This window comes from Tauraco erythrolophus, chromosome 2, assembly GCF_009769465.1.
Source record: "Tauraco erythrolophus isolate bTauEry1 chromosome 2, bTauEry1.pri, whole genome shotgun sequence".
In the NCBI taxonomy this organism is placed as follows: Eukaryota; Metazoa; Chordata; class Aves; order Musophagiformes; family Musophagidae; genus Tauraco; species Tauraco erythrolophus.
In genome coordinates, this window is record NC_141466.1 from 132,514,708 (window position 1) to 132,534,543 (window position 19,836).

At 47.8% G+C, this 19,836-nt stretch overlaps 2 protein-coding genes across 3 annotated transcripts in view; both read right to left on the reverse strand.

The window, feature by feature from the left end:
* Window positions 1–11,202, reverse strand: part of XRN2 (5'-3' exoribonuclease 2) — a 51,584-nt gene extending 40,382 nt beyond the window's left edge. For both annotated transcript variants that reach the window (XM_086631940.1, XM_086631941.1), the window contains exons 1-9: window positions 11,111–11,202; window positions 4,588–4,715; window positions 4,395–4,506; window positions 3,289–3,400; window positions 2,102–2,160; window positions 1,933–2,022; window positions 769–841; window positions 613–663; window positions 111–268 (exon numbers count right to left, since the gene is read on the reverse strand). In XM_086631940.1, coding sequence (XP_086488066.1) covers window positions 111–268; window positions 613–663; window positions 769–841; window positions 1,933–2,022; window positions 2,102–2,160; window positions 3,289–3,400; window positions 4,395–4,506; window positions 4,588–4,715; window positions 11,111–11,185 — 858 coding nt within the window. In that variant the 5' untranslated portion in view covers window positions 11,186–11,202. The remainder of the gene's footprint in view (window positions 1–110; window positions 269–612; window positions 664–768; window positions 842–1,932; window positions 2,023–2,101; window positions 2,161–3,288; window positions 3,401–4,394; window positions 4,507–4,587; window positions 4,716–11,110) is intronic.
* A 5,252-nt stretch (window positions 11,203–16,454) lies between these two features.
* Window positions 16,455–19,836, reverse strand: part of KIZ (kizuna centrosomal protein) — a 55,916-nt gene continuing 52,534 nt past the window's right edge. Inside the window, exons 14-15 of the mRNA XM_086626574.1 lie at window positions 18,472–18,515; window positions 16,455–16,695 (exon numbers count right to left, since the gene is read on the reverse strand). Coding sequence (XP_086482700.1) covers window positions 16,592–16,695; window positions 18,472–18,515 — 148 coding nt within the window. The 3' untranslated portion in view covers window positions 16,455–16,591. The remainder of the gene's footprint in view (window positions 16,696–18,471; window positions 18,516–19,836) is intronic.

Sequence of the window (19,836 nt, forward strand, 5' to 3'; positions counted from 1 at the left end):
TTTGCGTTGTGTTTCAGCCAAAACCAACAGCAAGAACAATTGGAGGATCTCATTAAAACACAAATTAGCTTACAGATCAAAAGAACTTCTAGAAATAGCAAAATTCTTACCTTGCCTTGTTTTTCTCTGGGCAAACCTTGGCAATCCTTAACCTCATGACCCATCTGGTTACAAAGAGCACATGGCTTGGGTTTATTTGGTTTAAACTCTTCCCTAATTATAGTGAAGTTTGGTTCGTGTGTAGCTAGCCCAAGCATAATCAGATCAGCTATGAATCAAAAGAGAAGAATTAAATATAATGAAGGACAACCATTATTAAAGTGTTTTTTTAAAAGTTAAAAAGCAAAGTACATTCTACCTTAAGCCAGTGTGAACACACAGACGTGCTCACCCACAAACTACCCAGATAGCACAACCATGTCCAAGTTAGCCCTTCAGCTACGGACAGTGTGAGATCTTTCCATGTACATTACACAGGGCTCTCAAAAACTAACAAATACACTGGATTATTTACACAAAGACAAGTTAGAGCCTAAGAACTGCAGCCCAACTCTATCACAAAACAGCACAAGAAAATGCAGCAGGACGTACTGCTTGCACAGGAGAACTCACCGTCAGCCCCACACAGACAATGATGAGTGTTTGGGTCATGGTTTGGTTGAGCTGTACGAAAGAAAATTACATTTGGTCGCGTAAAATAAATTATTACTGACCATACCTTAATTTAAAACAAAATGTTCACAGTCATCATGTTTATTTGAATTTTACCTCTTTGTCTTCTAATGTAATCCATGATTTTATGTTCACCTTCCCCAGGAGCACTAGCATCGGACAAAATAACCTGCAAAATATTTACAGATTACATCAACAATTTACGCCGCCACTGTGAAAAAAACCTAATAACTTATGTAGTTCATATACTGAATTCTTGAAATCTTAATTTGTACGTTTCAACTAGAATATTATGATTCAAAACGAAGTTGTTTAAGAGTTTAGAACCAATAAATTGACCTTCATTTTCCTCTACCAATTCTAGGATGAGGCTGACATATTGATTCAAATACCACTGAAATTATGGCCTCATTAACATATCTGAAGTTTTCTAATAAATTATGAGGGCGATGGAAATACGCACTAGAGAACTAATGGATAAAGCAGACACATGCCTGCTCCCCTTTGGATCCTCTAACTCACAGACACAAGGATACATTATCACATTACACACTTCCTTACGCTGATGTCCAGATGAGCATTAGCATTTATAAAACTCATGTCTGACGGAGGGAATTAAGCAGAGTCAACTGCCCTCTAATTACACCACTTTAACAGTCAACTCATGGAAAATAAAACAGACAGCTGCATCTGAGAAGACTGACTATTCTGCCCTCTCGTACCGAGCAAACACGGGGTTGTCAGAAACAAAACTCAGTGGGAGTGGAGTGGTTGAGGAACAGGAGGAGAGAATTTCAAAGTGCAGAAAGGCAGGAAAGCTGATATGTGTTATTTTTGTTGCCTGTGATCTATTGTCATCCAACACGAGAAGAACGGAGAAAACGCAGCCTACCTAAGGCAGCAAACGAGTTAAAAAAGAAATAGTGAAAAGAAAACATACACAATGTATCTTGACACTTTTCCCAAAAAGAAGAAAAAGTATTCCTAAACCCTGTCTCCCATTATTTCAAATTGTGGCTTCTACTACCAAATCTTTTCATTGCTCTCAAACGAAATCAAACAAATGGTGCTGTTGGACTGTGTTATTGGGATGAAACGTATCTCTGCAGTCCCAGCAGAACACGGAGGCTGGTCGTTAATAATAATAGCACAGTGCCTGAAGGTGAGACGGATCTGTTCAATTTACACTCTTCAATCACACCCCAACCCAGCCTAACAGATCACCTTCATTTTCCTGAAGTATGAAACTGTGAAACTTACTGTCAAATTTTTCCACCCTGGGTCGCTGTTCAAACGGTCAGCAATGTAATAACGGAGACATTTAGCAAGATTGTCCATAAACTCAGTTCCCTAAAAAGCGACGGAAGAAAAGAAATTAAACCTTCACTCAGACACTGGCAATTGCTACTTAGAGGGCAAGATTACTTACTGGGGTAATACAATTGCTGTCAAATCTCTCTTTCACTTCTTCTGGAGGAAGAATGCCACCTAGAGCAATAAAAACATTTAACAGAAGAAGTCAATCAATATGGAACATTGAAAACATTTTTGCACGACAACAACCCAGATGGCTCCCCTGATAACAATTAATACTTACTGAAAGTTAGTTTCTTTTAAAAAATAAATAAATCACAACACAAACAACAAAAAAGCCCTAAACCAGCTCTTACCATTATATTATCTCCAACTTAAAATAAAGTATCAGTACATTTACAAACGTTGTTGTTACTTCAGAAAAGTGATTTCACTATCTGTTCTATCAAAAGACTGTGAAAGAAATCTCTAAGAAACTAAGCTTGCTAAATGAGATAAAACATTAGGAAATAATTATTTTCTTACATATTCTCCCCTATGTTTCCACTATCTATTCACTTGGGCTCACAAACAGGGTTACACCAACTTCTCTCATCTCTGAGCTTCATAAAGGATCTTCGTAGTCTAGAAATGCTACAGGAAGAAATGTTAAAAAAGTCTTTGTCCTCCCTTTTTAACCTCCACCTAGGTTACACAATGGCCTCTCATTTGAGCCATGGCACTCATTCCACTTCCCAGTCACCTGCAGGAATTGCTCCAGCTGCACACACTCCTTCCACTCCACTCAGATCACTGTCACACTCGGGAAGTTGCGCTGACTTTGTTTCCTCGCTGAGTTTAGAGTTTCCACTGTCGAGTAACTACCCTTGCTTGCAGGTCACTATTCCTGTGCAGCAGTATTTTCATTTGATCCCTGCTTTTAAGCCTCAGCTCTCCTTTCATCAAGCCCTACAAATCTGTACTTCCTCCCGTAAGAGTTTCGGTTAGTTTCCCACTACTACCTTTATCCCTGCTCTTCTGTCCAATTTTTTTCTACAGGAATTAAGAGTACTCAATACAAATCCATTTCAAGCAGGACACAGAAGGAAAAAAAAACAGTGACATTTTGTTTTATCTTAGTTTTAACTTTGAAAACACAGATCTATCCTTCTGCAGGCTTGCTATCCCCTCCTTCTCCTAGTGATGTACAGACAAACATCCACTAAGCAAGACACCCCTTTTCCAAACCGTACTGAAGCTTTCTAAACAATCGAGGTGACTCTCACTTGAAAAAAAAACACTCAGATATGGCCACAGTTCTACCTTTTGCCAGAATTTCTTGTCGTATTTTTTGCTTCTCTTCAGCAGCTTCCATGCCCTCCTTTGATGCTCTGAATCTTCTTGACCGCTGTTGATTCATTTTGGCACGTGGAGCCTAAAAAAGGCATCATAATGCTTGGCTCACTTATTGCACCTGGACACAATTTCCTATTCCTATCTGGGAACCATTATTTATTACATACCCTTCCTCCAACAAGAAACTCCTACAACTGTACTCATAACTCTTTTGAAAATATAAAGACTATGGCAGACAGGAGTTAGCTATTACTTACGGCAGGTATGTTGGGTTTCTAAAAGGATACGCCAACATTTAGTTGGGCTGACTTTATATAGACACAGGCATCAGGAATTCCTGCACTTGGATTCAGTTTAAAAATCTTTTTACTTAATGATACTCGTTTTACCTTTGAGAAATTGAAAAGCCTAGAAAAACAGCCAAAGCTTAAAAGGCTGCTACTGGCAGTCTGCTAGGCCATTCTGGCACCTCTCAGTGAGACTACGCAATCTGGATAGAAAAATCACAGAATCACAGAACGATAGGGATTGGAAGGGACCTCAAAGGATCAAAATACTCAGCAAAGCAAAGTTATTAAGAAAAGGTGGTATCTTCCAGCAGAGTAACTGATGTACCATGAGGAGATAAGGATCAGGTATGCAGAAAGACAAGCTTTCAGCTCCAAACGTGCCTTAAGGCTAGCCTGTGAAATATTCCACAGCACAATTCAGCTACTGCCCATTTTAAGTGATCTGCTTAAACTGTTTTCTGGTCTTTCCCAGCCTGTGGCACAAATTATTACTAAAGCCACAGCACAGAGGAACACAAGTCATTTCAGAGTGTTAGAAGTTTCCTGCTTTTCAGAAGCAAAGTTCAGACTGCAACAGATTGCATTAGCCAGCTCAAATAACCCCATGGGCAACAAAACCCATGAATACTATTAATCACCCTCACCAAAATGAAATTAACAGTACGTTTTACCTGTAGCTGTTCATTTAGAAAGCTATTTCCCAAAGGATCTTACAAGAGTGGATGGCACCTACCCTGGTTTTACAGAGAGCTGTCACCAGGAACTGACTGTACCAATACTTACTACTCCATCTATGGCCATGTAAAGGAGTCGCCTTGGTCTTACAATGTTGAAGATCCTGTCAATGTACTCAAAAATCGCAACCATCATTTCATCTTCATTTTTGGGCGCTGGCCTAAAACGTAGAGCATTCAATTTAATATCTGGAATGCTACCAACAAGTCCTGCTTGTAAAGAGACAAAAAAACTGCCTTACTTGTCTTCTGGATGCGTGCAAGGGTGAATGATACCATTCATGTCCAAATAGAGGTTGTCGAACTCCACCTCGTTGGGGTTTGGCTTGCTTGTGTCGATCGGAGCCTTGATGCCATTGCACTCTTTAGCCTGGGAACACAGTGAAAATATTTCAGTACTTGGTTAGAGAAGTAGCACAAATAACCAACAGAAGTATTAGTGTACAGACTGCTAAAAGTTTTTTTTTTTCAGGGACAGTAGAAGAAAAGATAGGAACAAGCTACGCACATAATTACCTGAAGATGCATGCTTACACTGAAAAAAGAGGCACTATTAAAAAAGAAGTTTATAAACTAGCAGAACTAGAAGATACTATGATGAGTTACAGCAGAGCCATTTCATTTCTGTATCATTAACAAGAAGCTTCCACACCTCACACTACTCAAGAAAGTAGTTCCTTCTATTGCCTGGACCATACTGACTCCCTCGAAATTTAGCAGCCAGACTTCAGAGTTTATAATATGATGCTGTAACTAACATGCTAACCAAGAAGCACCAAACTCTTTCCACTTTAAACACCTAGCTCCCCAGATGGACACATCCAAACAAACTTGCACCGCTGCCTTTTCTCACTGCCCAGCTGATGACGTGACAAACTTCCCAAAGTGTATCAGCACATCCCGGTGAGCAAAGGACGATGAGGTTTAACTGGAAAGAGGACTTTTCCCAGATTCCTCTACACAAAGAAAGGAGATCCTTTCGGATCCCACCAGCCAGTCTCCAATTTGGGTATATATGCCTACTTTTCTTGCTGACTATCAAATGCACTGGGATGCTCACACCCCATGGCTCTTCAACTCCTGCCTCTGAGTTTGTCTGTGGATATACCTGAGATGCGAAATAAAATCCAGTCCTTACATTCCACTTCCGAAAATAAGGAAATGCTTTACTCATGAGTGCAAAGCATTAGAACACTTACAACAGGCTACACAAGGTAAACCTAGGAGTACAGAGAAAACAAAACTCAGCTGAATTGGAATAAACAACCCCAGGTTATTCCGTGCACGCTGTCATGCCACTGACAAGGAACTGTCTGGGCGAAGGGAACAGACTCTAATCAGCCCCAGAGCAGAGCCTGGAGCTGGCAAAATGACATCCCTCCAAAAACCCACCTCGGCCCCTTCTTCTCACGCACCCAAGTAAGCGGTTTTGAAACACTGGTGAGTGTTTCCAAGGGTGGCTCCTCTACTTGGGGCATTAGCAACCACGTTCCGTTCGGTTCCGTTTCCTCATCATAAGTTTGGGCGGTTTTGTTTGGGGTTTTGTTGTTGTTGGCATTTTTTAATTGAGTTTGGTCAAAAGGCAATTGGCGACACTCAGAGGCACTGTGAGCAACCCAGCACTCTCCTGTTCAAACCAGTACCACCAGCCAAACACACAAACCACTGAATTAAACACTGACAGCATCAGTGACGGAAGAGACACGAGCTGATCGCGGAAAAGTCAAACGAGAAATGATGACAGGAAAGGGTTGTAACAGATCACAAAGCTGGAATGAAGTGTACTCTTGAACAGCCTGGCATAAAGTGAACCTAAAAAAATTAACGCCGTGTTGTTACGTAAAGGCTACGGTTGCAGGACTGCACGAGACAGGAGGGAAAATGTCACACGCTGGTTCTCATCCACATGGAATTTATCGGTAGCGGAGGAGCCAACACCAAGCACTTCCTCTGAACTTCTAGCTGCAGGCTTGCTGCCCACAACTCGTTAAATGAGCTTCCCACGTCTCCAACACAGGGCTCAAACGATCAGACTCAAAAGGAAAAAAAAAACCAAACACAACAACAAACTTACAGATCGTACCATCGACTTTCTTACAATTTTCCTGCCCAGAGTAGCAGCAGAACTGGTTGAACTTATCCCAGTCTTAAAAGGCAACAACCTCTAAAGCAAAACAAGCCTTTATCCAGTATTTACATTTTTCACAGTTACAGGTGCACGGAATTCTTTCAAGGCAGTTTTGTGGAGTCATTTTCAAGTAACTGAACACCAAGCCCCTCTATTTCATTTCTTTAAAACATATGAAATTTCTGCAAACTCACATCTATCTTGGACTGTTCACCCAAACTAGTCAAATCATGGCAGATGACATCTGGACCACTGTTTGCTCCCTTTATCACCCTTTCTAGAACACAAACACACAAAACCCACATGGTTTTAGCAGAAACTAATCGCCAGGTGCAAACACTGTACTGTAGCTTGAGGTTCTAATACAGCTCCTGTGGGCAACCAAGACCCCAGTTACAAAAGAAGAGTATTCATTCTGGTTTGCATCAGATAACGGCACGAGAAGCTTGCCTGGTGTTCTACAGATCTTCCATCAAACCTCTTCCCAGAGCTATGCCTCAAGATATCAAAGGCTTACAGCTATGTGATATGGAAAATAAAACTGCCCCAGCCACTGATTATTGTCAGTCTTGAAGGTAAAGCTAAATAAGTCTGATCTCTTTCAGACGGCTTGGAAAGCCATCCCGTTTCCATTAGCATACTGCTGTGTCAGCAGCTTCCCCACTACGTCCTCGTAAACCCACCAGATTGTTAATGTAACAGCCCTGCAGAAGGTTTAAGTATCTGGGAGCGATATCTCTTGTGATAGAAAGGAACTGTTCACTTTTAATCTACGGCCTCTTTTGAAACCATTGAAAATAGATCTTCAAATATGATACTTTAGTTGCAGCTTTATTAATTTGTATGAATTTGATTAAGAACATTCTCTCCTGGATTTTATATTATCTTCAAGATCTTCCTCTTATTCTTCCTGCTCATCTTAAGAAGACGATTAATCAGATTTAAGAAAAAGAAATAATCTAGCAAGGTAAGAGAACAAGGATCAACTTTTTAATATTTCAAAGAGACGAGCTACAGGGAGATACAAAATTTCTGATTAGAGAGATTTATAAGCAATCCTAAAACACACATAGAGCTGATTACATCGTGAGAGAAGTTTAAATTCATCTACGGTAAGACAAACTACAGCTTCTCACTACTGTCCTCATCCGCTCTCAAATTTATGACCAGATTTTAATATAAAAAACTGTAATGAATATGATTTATCTGTGTAATGTCCTTACTGGAACTGCAACGTGCTCTTAAGTTGGAAGAAAGCAACGTGGATGAGGACATCAGGATCTGACCCTGCAGTTTCGTGTGTCGATTCTTCCTTTTCTTTTAATAAAGAACATTTGTTATTACAAGCTCAACTTTAAAAAAAAAAAAGACATACAATCTCAGTAAAAGCAAGACTATGCAAGCCTTTATTTTACCTAAACACTAGAGCAGTTTTGATTAAATGAAGATTAATCTAAATGTTTACAAACGTGATGAAAATGATAAGTCTCCCGCTCTTGGAGAAAACTGTACTTGTTACAGACTGTAGATACACTTGCCGTTTAAATTGTGACTGCTTTTAAACAGACATTCCTTAAAGCATTATCCAGAAACAGCTGGACAAGCTGGTAGGACAAAACTGGAACACACTCTTTACAGTGAGGACAAAGCTGGAAAAGAATCTACTTTCCACTGCTAAAACTCTGTTTGCGCCCTTTGGATCCAAAGAGCACTGCTTCAGAACATGACAACTGAACGTCCCCTCGCAGGCGCTCTGCTGCTCCCGAGCGCCGATGCCATCCTGCCCGGTCACAAACACCACGGATAACTGACGGAGCTGCCGTCTCTACAGCCCAACGTCACTGCTGGAATGGAGGTCCAGTCAACCTTTGAAGTAACGAAGGAAAGGAGGAGCTGGCAAAGGAAAGGCTCGGATCCTGCAGCCAGTTGTGAGGCTGACCATAAGTAAAAGACCGAACTGTTCATCCCTGCGAGTTCCCACTGAAGACAACGGGCAGGATATGTGCACACTGCTCCAGACATCAGCTCTCTGGAGATCCACAGCCCCGGCTGGGAGAAGGCGAACGCCATGTCCTCAGTCAGACGTTCGATAGGTGCAGCTGGTACAGACACATCGCTCTCCAGTTCCCCCCAGTACCCTCAGCACCCACTTGCCCTTGGCAGACGCGATCGTGACACAGCGTCCCTGAGAGCCCTCTAAGCTGAGGGCTACCCAGATCCTCAGAACAGATCCCATCAGTGACACAAGAGTTTGGCAAAGCGACCAGAACGACCACTGCTAGCTGCCACCAGCTCACTCCAGAGTAAGCATTCATGTGAGTAGCTAGTAAGCCACACTTGTAAGCCCACAAACTGCCTTTTTCTATAACAGTTCCCCAAATTTCATCTAGCCACTGGAGTAAAAAATTCAGTTCTTGCAGCTACAGGTAAAACAAACTTCTCCCTTCCCTCATGCTGAGAGGCTAACTGAAACCACAACGGTAACAAACGCAAAAGAGTAACTCACAGCTTTAACTGTGCAACATTCCGTTAATCCAGATGGACAATTCTGTTGTTGTTGTCCACCTGAATTTGAAACACAAAACCACCCTGACTGTAACAAGAACTGAACACTAAACCTGATCTGCCTACCACCCGCACACACTGAAACCTTGCCGAAGGCAGGCAGGTAATACACACAGTCAAAAAAAGCCAGTGTCAGCACATAATTTCATCACTTCACTCTGGTTTCCCTTATCTTCTCTACTCTGCTCACTCATTTCGACCTCCTTCACAGCACAGAGTTTCCCAAACGTGAGACGTGTCTCTCCCAGGGAAGCCACAGCAGGAGGTGAATCCTCAAAAACAGTGTTACGAAGAAGGGCAGAACCCACCTAGTACAACCTGACAAAAGATGATACAAACTATTTTGGAAAACATACAGGAAAAACAGTCTGGGAAGTATCAACTCAGGAGTTTGTCTTCTCAGAAAAGCTTTGTCTAAGATAGCCCTGGCCAGAATAACTCGCCACGTTCACTGCACCGTGAAGCTCCCACAGCACAGCGATTCAAAACGAATGTCGCCAAAGGGAGACACCCTCATCATCCTCCCTGTCACCCTCCCACCTCCTGCCGTGTCCCTTAGGACGGCACCAGCATTCCCGTGGTGGCAGCGAAGTGCACAAAGGAACAGCCTGAGCACCTGCCTAGCAAAGGCACACAAGCAAACATTCCTTCCGCTGCGTGACTTCCCAGAAAGGGCTCCCAGAAAGCCACAGGGACCTTGGTGCTGGTGCAAGGGAGAGGATAAACACAAGCCATCGGCTGCAGGCAGTGAGCAGCCAGCTTAAAGCAATCGATAAACCGGATCGACTATGAGTTGCAGGTTAGTGAAGACCACCCGTGGAGTCCAGCAGCTAGGCTGGGACTAGCTTCACCAAAACCCACCTTCTGTTGCTATGGGAAGCCAAATTTTAGAGGATGTCTTTGGAAAAACCTGCTCCCTGCTTGGACAGGAGATATTGCTCCTATGCTAGAAAACACCAGCAATGAGCAAAAAAAGCTGAAGCTGCTCAAGGGTAGAGCACAACCACAGCCTTGCTTTAAGTCTTGGATGCATGATATCCCATGTTGGCGGACACACAAAAACAAAGCAACACAAAGTCAGAGTAAAGTACAATGCTCCAGAAAGACTAATACAGCAAAGACTGACAAAAATAATCAGTCAGATCCGAAAATGACACAACTGAGAAGTATTCAAATGCTATGAGAACGAGAGCCCAAGGTATGACCGTACATACGCCAAGACACCACTTTAACCTTACGCAGACCGAGCAGCTACTGCGGCCAGCAGAGCTCCTTCTCAAACACCCCACTCCTGCTGGCACTGGTTTTCCAGAGCCCACAGCACGAGCAGCATCACGGAACTGATCCACGTGCACACCGGGTGGTCTCACGGAGACAGAGGAGCTTCCTCACCCACAAGCTGGTTTCAAACACGTCCACTTGTGCTTTCTTACTCTTTTCAAGGCGGGCGGCTTCCCTTTGATTCCCGACGAGCCCTAAACCTCGCAGTTTACAAAGAGAGCTGCTGCAAAGGACGGTGAACGACACACACAGGAACTACCCAGGAAACACCAAAAAGCGGCCCCATCGCTTCCCTCCCACCCACCCCCAGTTTTACCAAACACTTCCACAACCCCACTCTCCCTGCCCCGAGCACCGCCCCTCCACCCAACTGGGAAGGGCTCGCGCTGCGACGAACCGTCCCAAAACTCCAAAGTTTCCGTCGAAACGCGACTGCTGCTCCCAAACCCCGTTCTGCCGAGCCGCAGCACCGCTCGGGCACAACTGAGCACCAGGCAGGCGCTTGAACTCCTCCTCCGCACCCTCGCGGGGGTTAAAGGCATCCGGTTAAACAGGAACTTCCCAAACAAACACACAAATCCCCCAAAGCCTCCGGAAAAGGCACCCGCAGCGCCCCGGAGAGCGAAGAGGCGGCCGAGTCGGGGAAGGCGCTAATTACCAGCGGGTAACGCCTCCCGAAGCGCCCCGACCCTGATCCCCTCCCCGCGGCCGCCCCCCGGCCCACAGCGCTCCCGTAGCGCCGCCGGAGGGCCCGTCCCGGGCCCGGCGTCCCGCGGGGCGTCCCGCCTCACCCTCTCCTCCACGCAGTTGACGATGATGGAGGGGTACTTGCGGCTGAGCCAGCGGAAGAAGGCCGGCACTCCCATGGCGGCCGCGGCGCGGCTTTCTGCGGCGGCGGCGGCGGCGCCGGCACCGGGACGAGCGGCGCTTCCGGGGGCGGAGGGCAGCGCGGGGCACCATGGGGCAGCGCGCGCGCCCGCGGCGGCGGGCGTGAGGGGGTCACGTGAGGCGCGCCCGCGGCGGAGCCGCCATCTTAGAGGCGGGCGCGTCACAGTGCGCAGGCGCGGGGCTGGGCGGGGCGGGGAGCGGGGTGGCGGCGTGGGGCGGGCTGTGCTCGGCCCTTCTGGGAGGGGAGAGCGGGCGGCGGGGCGGGAGCGGGGCGTCCTCTGCCCTTCTATGAGGGGAGGGCGGACGGGCGGCAGAGCGGGTCTGGGTCCCCTCGGCCTTTCCGTGAGGGGAGAGCGGGCGGCAGAGGCAGCTTTCCTCGGCCGTTCCGTGAGGGGCCCGCGGCGCCAGCTCGCCCCCGGACGTGTCGGGCGGCTCCGTGGGTGCAGAGATGGCAGCCTGAGGGCCGGCAAGAGGCAGAGGGGAACATCCTGAGGCCGCACTGGCGTCTGAGGCAGCACTGGATACGCTCCTTCCTCAGACAGGGCTCTGTGTGAAAACCTTACTTCGAGTAACAGAAAACCTTGTGGTTTTTGTTTTTTTAAATAAGTGGCTTGCCAACGAGGGGCAGTGTCCCACTTACGTGGCGTGGTTTAGGCAGAAGACACGACCAAAGCAATTCAGGGCATGGCCGCTCTCAAAGCCAGCGGTGTGAGGCCGCTTCCCGCCCCAGGAGCCTGTCTCCGCAGCAGGGACACCAGACTGAAGGGGGAGGCTCTGGCACAGGCCTTTTCCCCTTGGGAAGGAGAGGTGGCTCGGGCGCAGGGGCAGCGAAGCCGAGCGGGCGCTGCCAGAAGCCGCAATCCTAAAACGGCTCGGTGCAACTGTGACGGTCGCGGGAGGCAACGTGCCCCATCGCTTCGCCCGCAGCATAAGCAAACACTATTAGTTGGCCGTTTGACGATGCTCAAACGGAACTAAACCGTCAGGAATTAAACGGGATTAACACGGGGAAGATTTTCTGTCCTGTCGCTATACGCCAGCTCCGTTAGGAGGGCAGTGGCGGGGGCAAGGACATGGAAAAGCGGCCCGGGAATCTTTAACAAAAATAACAAAATCTCAGCGGTGCTTATTGAGTCAACGTGGCGGACTTGGGGAGGGGAGGGGAACCTTGCTGCCTGGCTAATTTGCTGTAGAACAAATTAACCCAATATTGTATTTCTCATTATTCTTAGCCTCACTTAGCTGTTGTTAAGCCATTGTCTCTTGTCGCTCCTCGTAATAAAAGCTGTGACTTGAATAAATTTCCCCAGCAACTTTGTATCAGCAGCACATCTGCGGTATCAGCTCGAGATTGTCCTTTATCTGTTCCTGACAAAACGTACCCTGATTGAAGTTTCCAACGTTAGTGCTTCTCCTCCTGGAATTCAGCGTGGAGCAGCTTAGTGCGAATGTTTTGTGTGTATCCATGGGCAATCAGTTGTTTTTCTGATAATGCTGAAGAAAACAGAAGGCAGCAGCACTAGCAAATGAAACATGATCATCTTATCTTATAATTACTTGCGTAAGCAAGAGCTGAAAAAATTAATACTGCGACAAACGTTTCCTTGAAAAGTCCATCTCCATGGTGCTAAAAAAACCCCACCAAACCACAAACCAAACCCAAACCCTTCCAAATATCCTAGAGCAAAACTCACGCTGCAGGAGCTCAGGATCTGGCGCCCTCAGCGAAGCGGCGAACCCGGTCCTTGCTCATGAAGGAACAGCTTTTTAAGGATGAGCCGAGCAGGAGCGCTGCTGTCGTGCCAGCTGTGCGCCAGCAAACCAAAAATAGGGAATCTTGGGCGAGAAGCAGCGGCAGAGTCTGCCGCTGGAGGAAAATAACCTTGCTGGCAAACAGCAGTGGCAGTTTCTGCCCGACGCCCGCTTTGGAGCAGGGACAAGGTCCTTCCGCAGCGGTTCTCCGCTTCCCAAGCTCTCCCGAGTGCGGCCGCTGCTTCTGCGTGTCACACTTCGCTCCGCAGGGTCTCGGAGTCAGGGCTGTGTGCCCACACCAGCTCCGTTGTGGCGCACGGGATACCGGCACTTAACCGGTGGGTTTTTGCCAGCCCCTCTGTGCTAACTTGTTCTGAGCAGACGAACAGGGGCACGAGCCGAAGTTTCGCCTCACGGCATGATACGTGCAGGAAGGACTTCATAGAATCATGGAATGGTTTGGGTTGGGAGGGACCTCAAAGATCATCCAGTTCCAACCCCCCTGCCATGGGCAGGGACACCCTCCACTACACCAGGTTGCCCAAAGCCCCATCCAACCTGGCCTTGAACACTTCCAGGGATGGGGCAGCCACAGCTGCTCTGGGCAACCTGTCCCAGCGCCTCACCACCCTGAGAGGGAAGAATTTCTTCCTTATATCCAATCTAAATCTGCCCTCTTTCAGTTTAAATCCATTGCCCCTTGTCCTGTCACTGCACGCCCTTGTAAAAAGTCCCTCCCCAGCTTTCCTGTACTTCGCGCCCAGCCGTTGCACGTACACGGCAGGAACAGGCGAAGCCTTTCCGTTGCGGTGTTTTCCATAGATGAGTGGCATGCTGATTTAAATCTGTTAAGGCTGTATTGATTACGGTCCCCCTGTCCATCAGCATCATCCGTCATCATCTCCGGGCTGCCAGCGTGACAGCTGTGAAGGAGCAGAATAAAGTTGACTGGCAGGATGTTTTGCATCTAATGAGCCTGTGCACAATAAGAGTATAATAAATAACGCTCCGGAGGAACTCGGCTATCGCTTCAGCTCCGAAAGAGCGATATTGCCAGAGCAGAAGCTCCCAAAGCCATCCGTCACCTGTCACGGGTTGCATGCCTGTGGCTGAGCTGGACTGAGGGAATGGAAAGCACCACAGACTGGTGACGGGCGCCTTGTATCACGCAGGGAGATATAAACCGGGCTGACATCAAGAACCCGGAATCACTCAGGAAGAGCTTAAAACTACAAAGGCACCGCGGATTTGACGCGGTGTTACTTAGCAGCGCAGGCTGCTGGGGAGGCTTTTTCCAGATGAACCTTGGTCTGACATTCACTGAAAAAATCACGTAGCGAGAGCCTGTCTGTGGTGTGACACACATTTAGCAGATGGCTGGGACCCTCAGGAATGAATTACCACAGCTTAGGGACGATCAGGAAAAAGCAGCAAAGGGGCAACGGCCCAGGCACCAGCCCTCGGGTGGTGGGTTCAGACGTTGGTTCTGATACAGGTCTCCTGGGTGACATTGAGCCCATGCTACACACAGGACAATAAGCCTCCAACATGCTGCCAGGAGAAGACTACTGAGAAGCCCCTCAGCCTACCCGGAGGTCCACCAAGAGCAGCAGCGTGATGGGGTGCTCGCCCTTCTGGTCATACTGCTGTTGCATCCCAGAATTTGTTTTGAAGCATCACGAGTTGCAGGACAGTCCTGCCATTTCCCTGATCCCCCTCCCCGAGGCTTTGATGTCCAAGTGCTGACTGAGGTCGGCCGTAGCGGTGAAGAGTCGGGAGCTGTGCCACCTTCTCCAGCAGCCTGGCACGGCCCATGCCCTCACCTGGCACACAGGAACTGCTGCTCTGGGAAGCAGGAGACCTCCTGTGGTCCCCATGGGCTGCCTCCTCCTCTCTGCACACCCCGCCTCCCTTGACCAAGTTGCCTCTAGTGGTCTCACAGGATGTGGGGAGCCAGCATGGTAAAAATTGGGAAGGGCAGAGAGATCTTTGCTGTTTCTCTGGCCGAGGCTGTATCAGCCTGCTGGCCTCCGAAGGGAGGGAACACAGGAGCCTTAATCCAAAATAGCCTGTGGTTGAACGGGCACGGAAACCCCGGCACCGTGGGGGAGGACATGAAAGCCTTCGGTAAAGCCCAGTGTTGGTCGAGTCCAGCTGTCTCACGTGACATCAGCCCTGATCGTACACTCACCCAGCAGCTGAGTTTTCCCAATTGTTGGAACATCCAACACTGCACCATTGCCAACGTTGGGCTGAAAACCCCGAGATCAAGCCGGCCAGCAGATGTCTGTGCTACAGCTTGCTTCCTTCTCATTTCCGACCCTTCCCCGAGCCTTTATTTCAGATTCTCGAGCTTGTCCCAGACTACATGCTCCTTTTATTAAATGGAATATTGTTACCATCTTGAAATTGTTTTTGATGGACTGGGCCTGAAGACTGGTGCCTGCATTCAAAGACGCAGGACTGCTTTGCTGCGGAGTTTAATTGGGGTGCTGTTTTTTCCTTTTGAACTTACCGTAATTATGAACAGATTTTTTTTCTAATATGTCCTCTGGTTTCTCCCTTCGAAAGAAAATCTCGTATTTAATGAACTTAATTTTAGATAAAAGGAATTAAAAGAAGAAAATTAAAAATGCATGAAGCTCCTAGAGTCATCCAATTACTGTGATGTCCACACAGCAACGCCGGCATGGATTTTACAAAGCAAGTAAGAACAGAAAATCGCTGGGGCTGCCACATGTAAATGCTGCTCCGTGCCCAAACGTGCTGAATTAGAAATGTACATTTTATGCATTTCTTCTTCTTGATCTGTTGCAGAAGGAGATGGAGATCAAACACACCAGCCCGCCCCGCGCAGCATATGTATGCGTAGCCAGAACGCTCGCTTGCTTTTTTCAAAGCCACGTCTCGCTCCGTAGCCGGAATGCCGGAACACATAGGAGGATCAGCAGAGGACGGTCTCTGCACTCACACTGCAACAAAAGCAGCGGCCGGGCCGGCGGAGGGAGCATCCCTCCCGAGCAGCTTCCAGCAAAACGGAGGAAAGGCTGATCCGGCTGTCACGCACCGCCGCCAATTCCGGATCGCTCCCGATTGACTCCGCGCCCGCGACAGCCTCCTCGCCTCCGCCGCGCACAAGCGTGGCCTGGCACGTGGCTGCGTCCTGCACCCTTCCTGCTGGCACAGGGCTCGCTGGGACCGGAGGACCACGGACAAGGAGCTCCCAGCCCCAGTAACAAAGGAACGGGATGCTCTCCGGAGGGACCCAGCTCCCTCCCTCGGGAGGAGGTTGTTTTATAGACAGCCCCAACCTCCGGGGTGATAACGCTCAGAGACAAGCGCTGTGCAAGTGTCTCAGAGCAGGTGGGCATCTCGGGACATATCTTCATTTATTCCCCAAACACACCACAAAAAGGCTCAGTGTCCCGGGGCAGGATTGCCATCGAATCAGGAAAACATGTAGTAAAAAGAAAGCACATGTACAAGGAGGCCGTGTATAGTGCCAAGTAATATTTACTTTGTATTTAAATTTTCTTTGACTATAACATGACGAGCTGCACTCTAGGCAGCGGCGGTCTCCACACGTACAAGGTGATATTGTTTATTTCTTCCCAAAAGCCAGCGGGGGAATCTTAATGGTAGAAGTCATCAAAGTCGTCTGCTTCTGTGCTGTGAGTCTGTGGCCGCAAAGCAGCCTCAATCTCGGAGCTGCTGTCGTCAGATTCGCCCCAGAAAGCTGAGAGTGAGGAGAAAAAAAAAAAAAAAGATAAAATCTTTTCCATGTTTATGTCACTTATGTCACAGACGTGATCATTTTACAGCTCTCGGGAGGCAGACAGACATGGGTCAGAGTTTTGAAGACCGCAAGACCCAGGTGTGTGTTTCCGATGCAGCGCGCCGCCAACACATCGTGGTCTCCGCTGACGGAGCCGCGGTGGCCAGACAGTGGGCTCATTCAGAGGTCCCACTTCATTGTTCCTCAAGGTAGCTTGAGAGAACATTTCCACTCCAAGCAATATACTTGACCAGCTGCTGCCTGAATTACAGCTTTGTCTATTATGCTCCACTTTCTGCCTCTGCTTGACCCTGCGGTGAAGTCACAATTGGGCCATGACATCACAGAGTTGGCATAAAAATAGCAATGATGTCACAAACGCAAAATCACCACTTTGTGACAGGATCAAATACAGACAAGACCGACTTCCAAGAAGTGCACGGCTTTAACAAACAGCTCTGGGAATTAGCAAACAATTCGACTGAAACAAACAGCATCCCATTGAAATGGTGATTTGAGTGCCTGGGAGATTCCTCAGCACGTCAATTCGTTTGGCCCACGGAAAACAAGCGACCAGCAGGGCACCTGGGGAAGTGTTCCTTACAGAGCTGTGCTGTCTGCCTGTTCCTGACGGCTCTCGGAGGCCGCTGTTTGTCCAAAGTCGATGCCCCAAACGAGGCATCAGGCTCAGGAACAGGGATCCGGGTGGCAGGAGGGAGGAAGGCTCTCACACCTCACACAGCGACTCCAGCTCACGTTTGTCTGAGGCACCGTTAATGCCTCCAGCACTTCTGATGGCACAAGCCATACAAACATCTTATCTACAAATGCAGCAGCTGCATCTTTCATCCCACATCCCCAGCCCCTCGGACTGCAGGTCCGCGCTCGGCCGGGAACATCAGAGCGGTGCCGGCTGCACCCGGCGCTCGCTCCCGCACCGAACGCGTGAGAAGAGGCTGAACACGCTGAAAGGCTCCAAAACACAAACTCCCAAGTGGAGAAGGAAACGGGCTGGGCACGTAGAGACGCCTTTCAAACGGCACCAGAGCGGCCGTTGTTTGTGGCATCCTTACGCCAGCTCCGGTGCCACACGTGCCCTGCACCGTTCGGGGCGGCGGAGCGCCTAGAGCTGAGCTCCGGGCAAAGAGCTCCCGCTCCCAGTGCTGGCTTTGCTGATGGGAGGCTCCATTAGAGGTGACCTCAGACACCAGCGGTCCTTGTGGTGGTTAAAAGAGGAAAACAAAATGCAGAGAAGGATGACAACACGCAGGGCCCGAACACCAATTTCAAAGAAAGCCTGCTTGCTCGTGGAAAAAAAATCCTTCTGGATTTTTTGTTCCAGGTGCACAGGCACCTTTGAGCGCCCGCCTGTTGTAACTGTGCCAACACACCTACTTGTGCACGCTGTGCGTCACAGGGAAGATCAAGAAAACGTCAGGTTTTTCCTTCTCTAGGTTTTCTCCTACCTGCTACTCGCTTCCGTTCGATTCGAACCCCGAAACAGAGACCGCTACTCCTTCCGCGCCACGCGCCCCACCAAACGCGTCCTCTCTGGGCTGGAATTCGTCATTGCCAACCGTGTGCTGGCTCCTGAGTCGAGACAGGGAAATCCCACCTTTTCCCACCTCCTTATGCCCGTACTGATATGGTTCCACAGTGTTGTCCTTAGAGGTTTTCTACAGTATAAATCACCCTGAAGGCGACGCCTGTTTTAAACAGCGTAACCTTGGTTCTTACCTTTGGACTTTATGGCAGTTACCATTCTCTTCTTGGTTTCAGCCCTGTAAAAGAGAAAGATTTCAAATAATCAGTGCCGTGTCACAAAATTAAAAGAATATAAGTTGACTTTTTTTAAAAAAACTGTAAGGTTTTTAAAAAAACCACAAAACTAACGAGAGTAACTTCTGTAACTACTTTTTTTTTTTTTTTTTTAAAATAACTATTTTCTCAAGGGTTTCGTGACCTTTGTGTCTTCTAAAAGGTGGAGAAATTCACATGCAGCAGAGACACTGGTCCAGATGTTCCGGCAGCCTGAACGGGAGTTGTTCCTTGGTCAGAGCACCCATTTACACCAGTAGTGAATTAAGGCTACAAAGGACGAGAGCTCCGTCTATCTTTTGTGGCCTTTCAGATAATGCAGTGAAAGTAGAGGGAAAAAAAAAAACAAACAAACAAAAATAAAAGCACCCTGCACTGCTGCTCACTCCTTACTCCAGCCCAGCTCCTGGGTTCCCATCGCATCCTCCCGTCCCTATGGAAATGTGCCATCTCCCGGCTGCCTTTGATCTACCTTGATGTAGATGCAGCCGCGGTCCTGTTCCGTTCAACGGCTGCTCCTGTGTCTCCAGCATCACGGGCCCTTTTGAATCCCTCAGACAAGCTGGAATCACTTTGATCTTTTGTGTGTAGCACGTGTGTTGTGTCGGTGCCGCGAAATCGTCGCGCGGGGGCAACGATGGAGGAGAACCGACTGTTGTGTTAACAATCCTGCAATAAGCTCTCAAAGTGAGGCTGCAGCTGATTTTGGTAAGGAGGTCTTTGCCACATTACGGTGCCAACTAGGGAAACGGAAGCAAACGTCCAGCTGCGATTTGAAGCTGTTGCCGCCGCCACAACCGGACTCGATCAGCTGTCAAAAATTTCATACGTTTCATTTAAAGACACAGCAGCTCATATCTAATTGCTTGAAGCAGGGAGTTAATTCCAACTGCTATTGTGGAGGTATTTGTGAAGGAGATACAGAAAAAAAAAAAGCCAAGATGATTCACTGCTTGTTTTATCCCACTGTATTCAGGAAGAATTTGTGCTTGCAGCTGGAAAGCTGGACTTAAAGTGGGGGAAGTTGCACTGGGTTACAGCTCCCTGTGTTACGGACACTCTTCCTCTTAAAGAACAGAAATTCACTGTTTAAATCGTATTCCTTTTCCACAAGCTGTGAATGCCGTTAGCACACAATCTCCCTCTTTGCAGATACGCAAAAATTCCCAGAAATAGAATATTAAACGCAGCCAAAGTTCAACCAGGATACCAAACCGAGGCTTAAGTACTAGTAACAAGTAAAGTCCTAGTCGAGTATCAAGAGTGTGACGTAATTAATTAGTA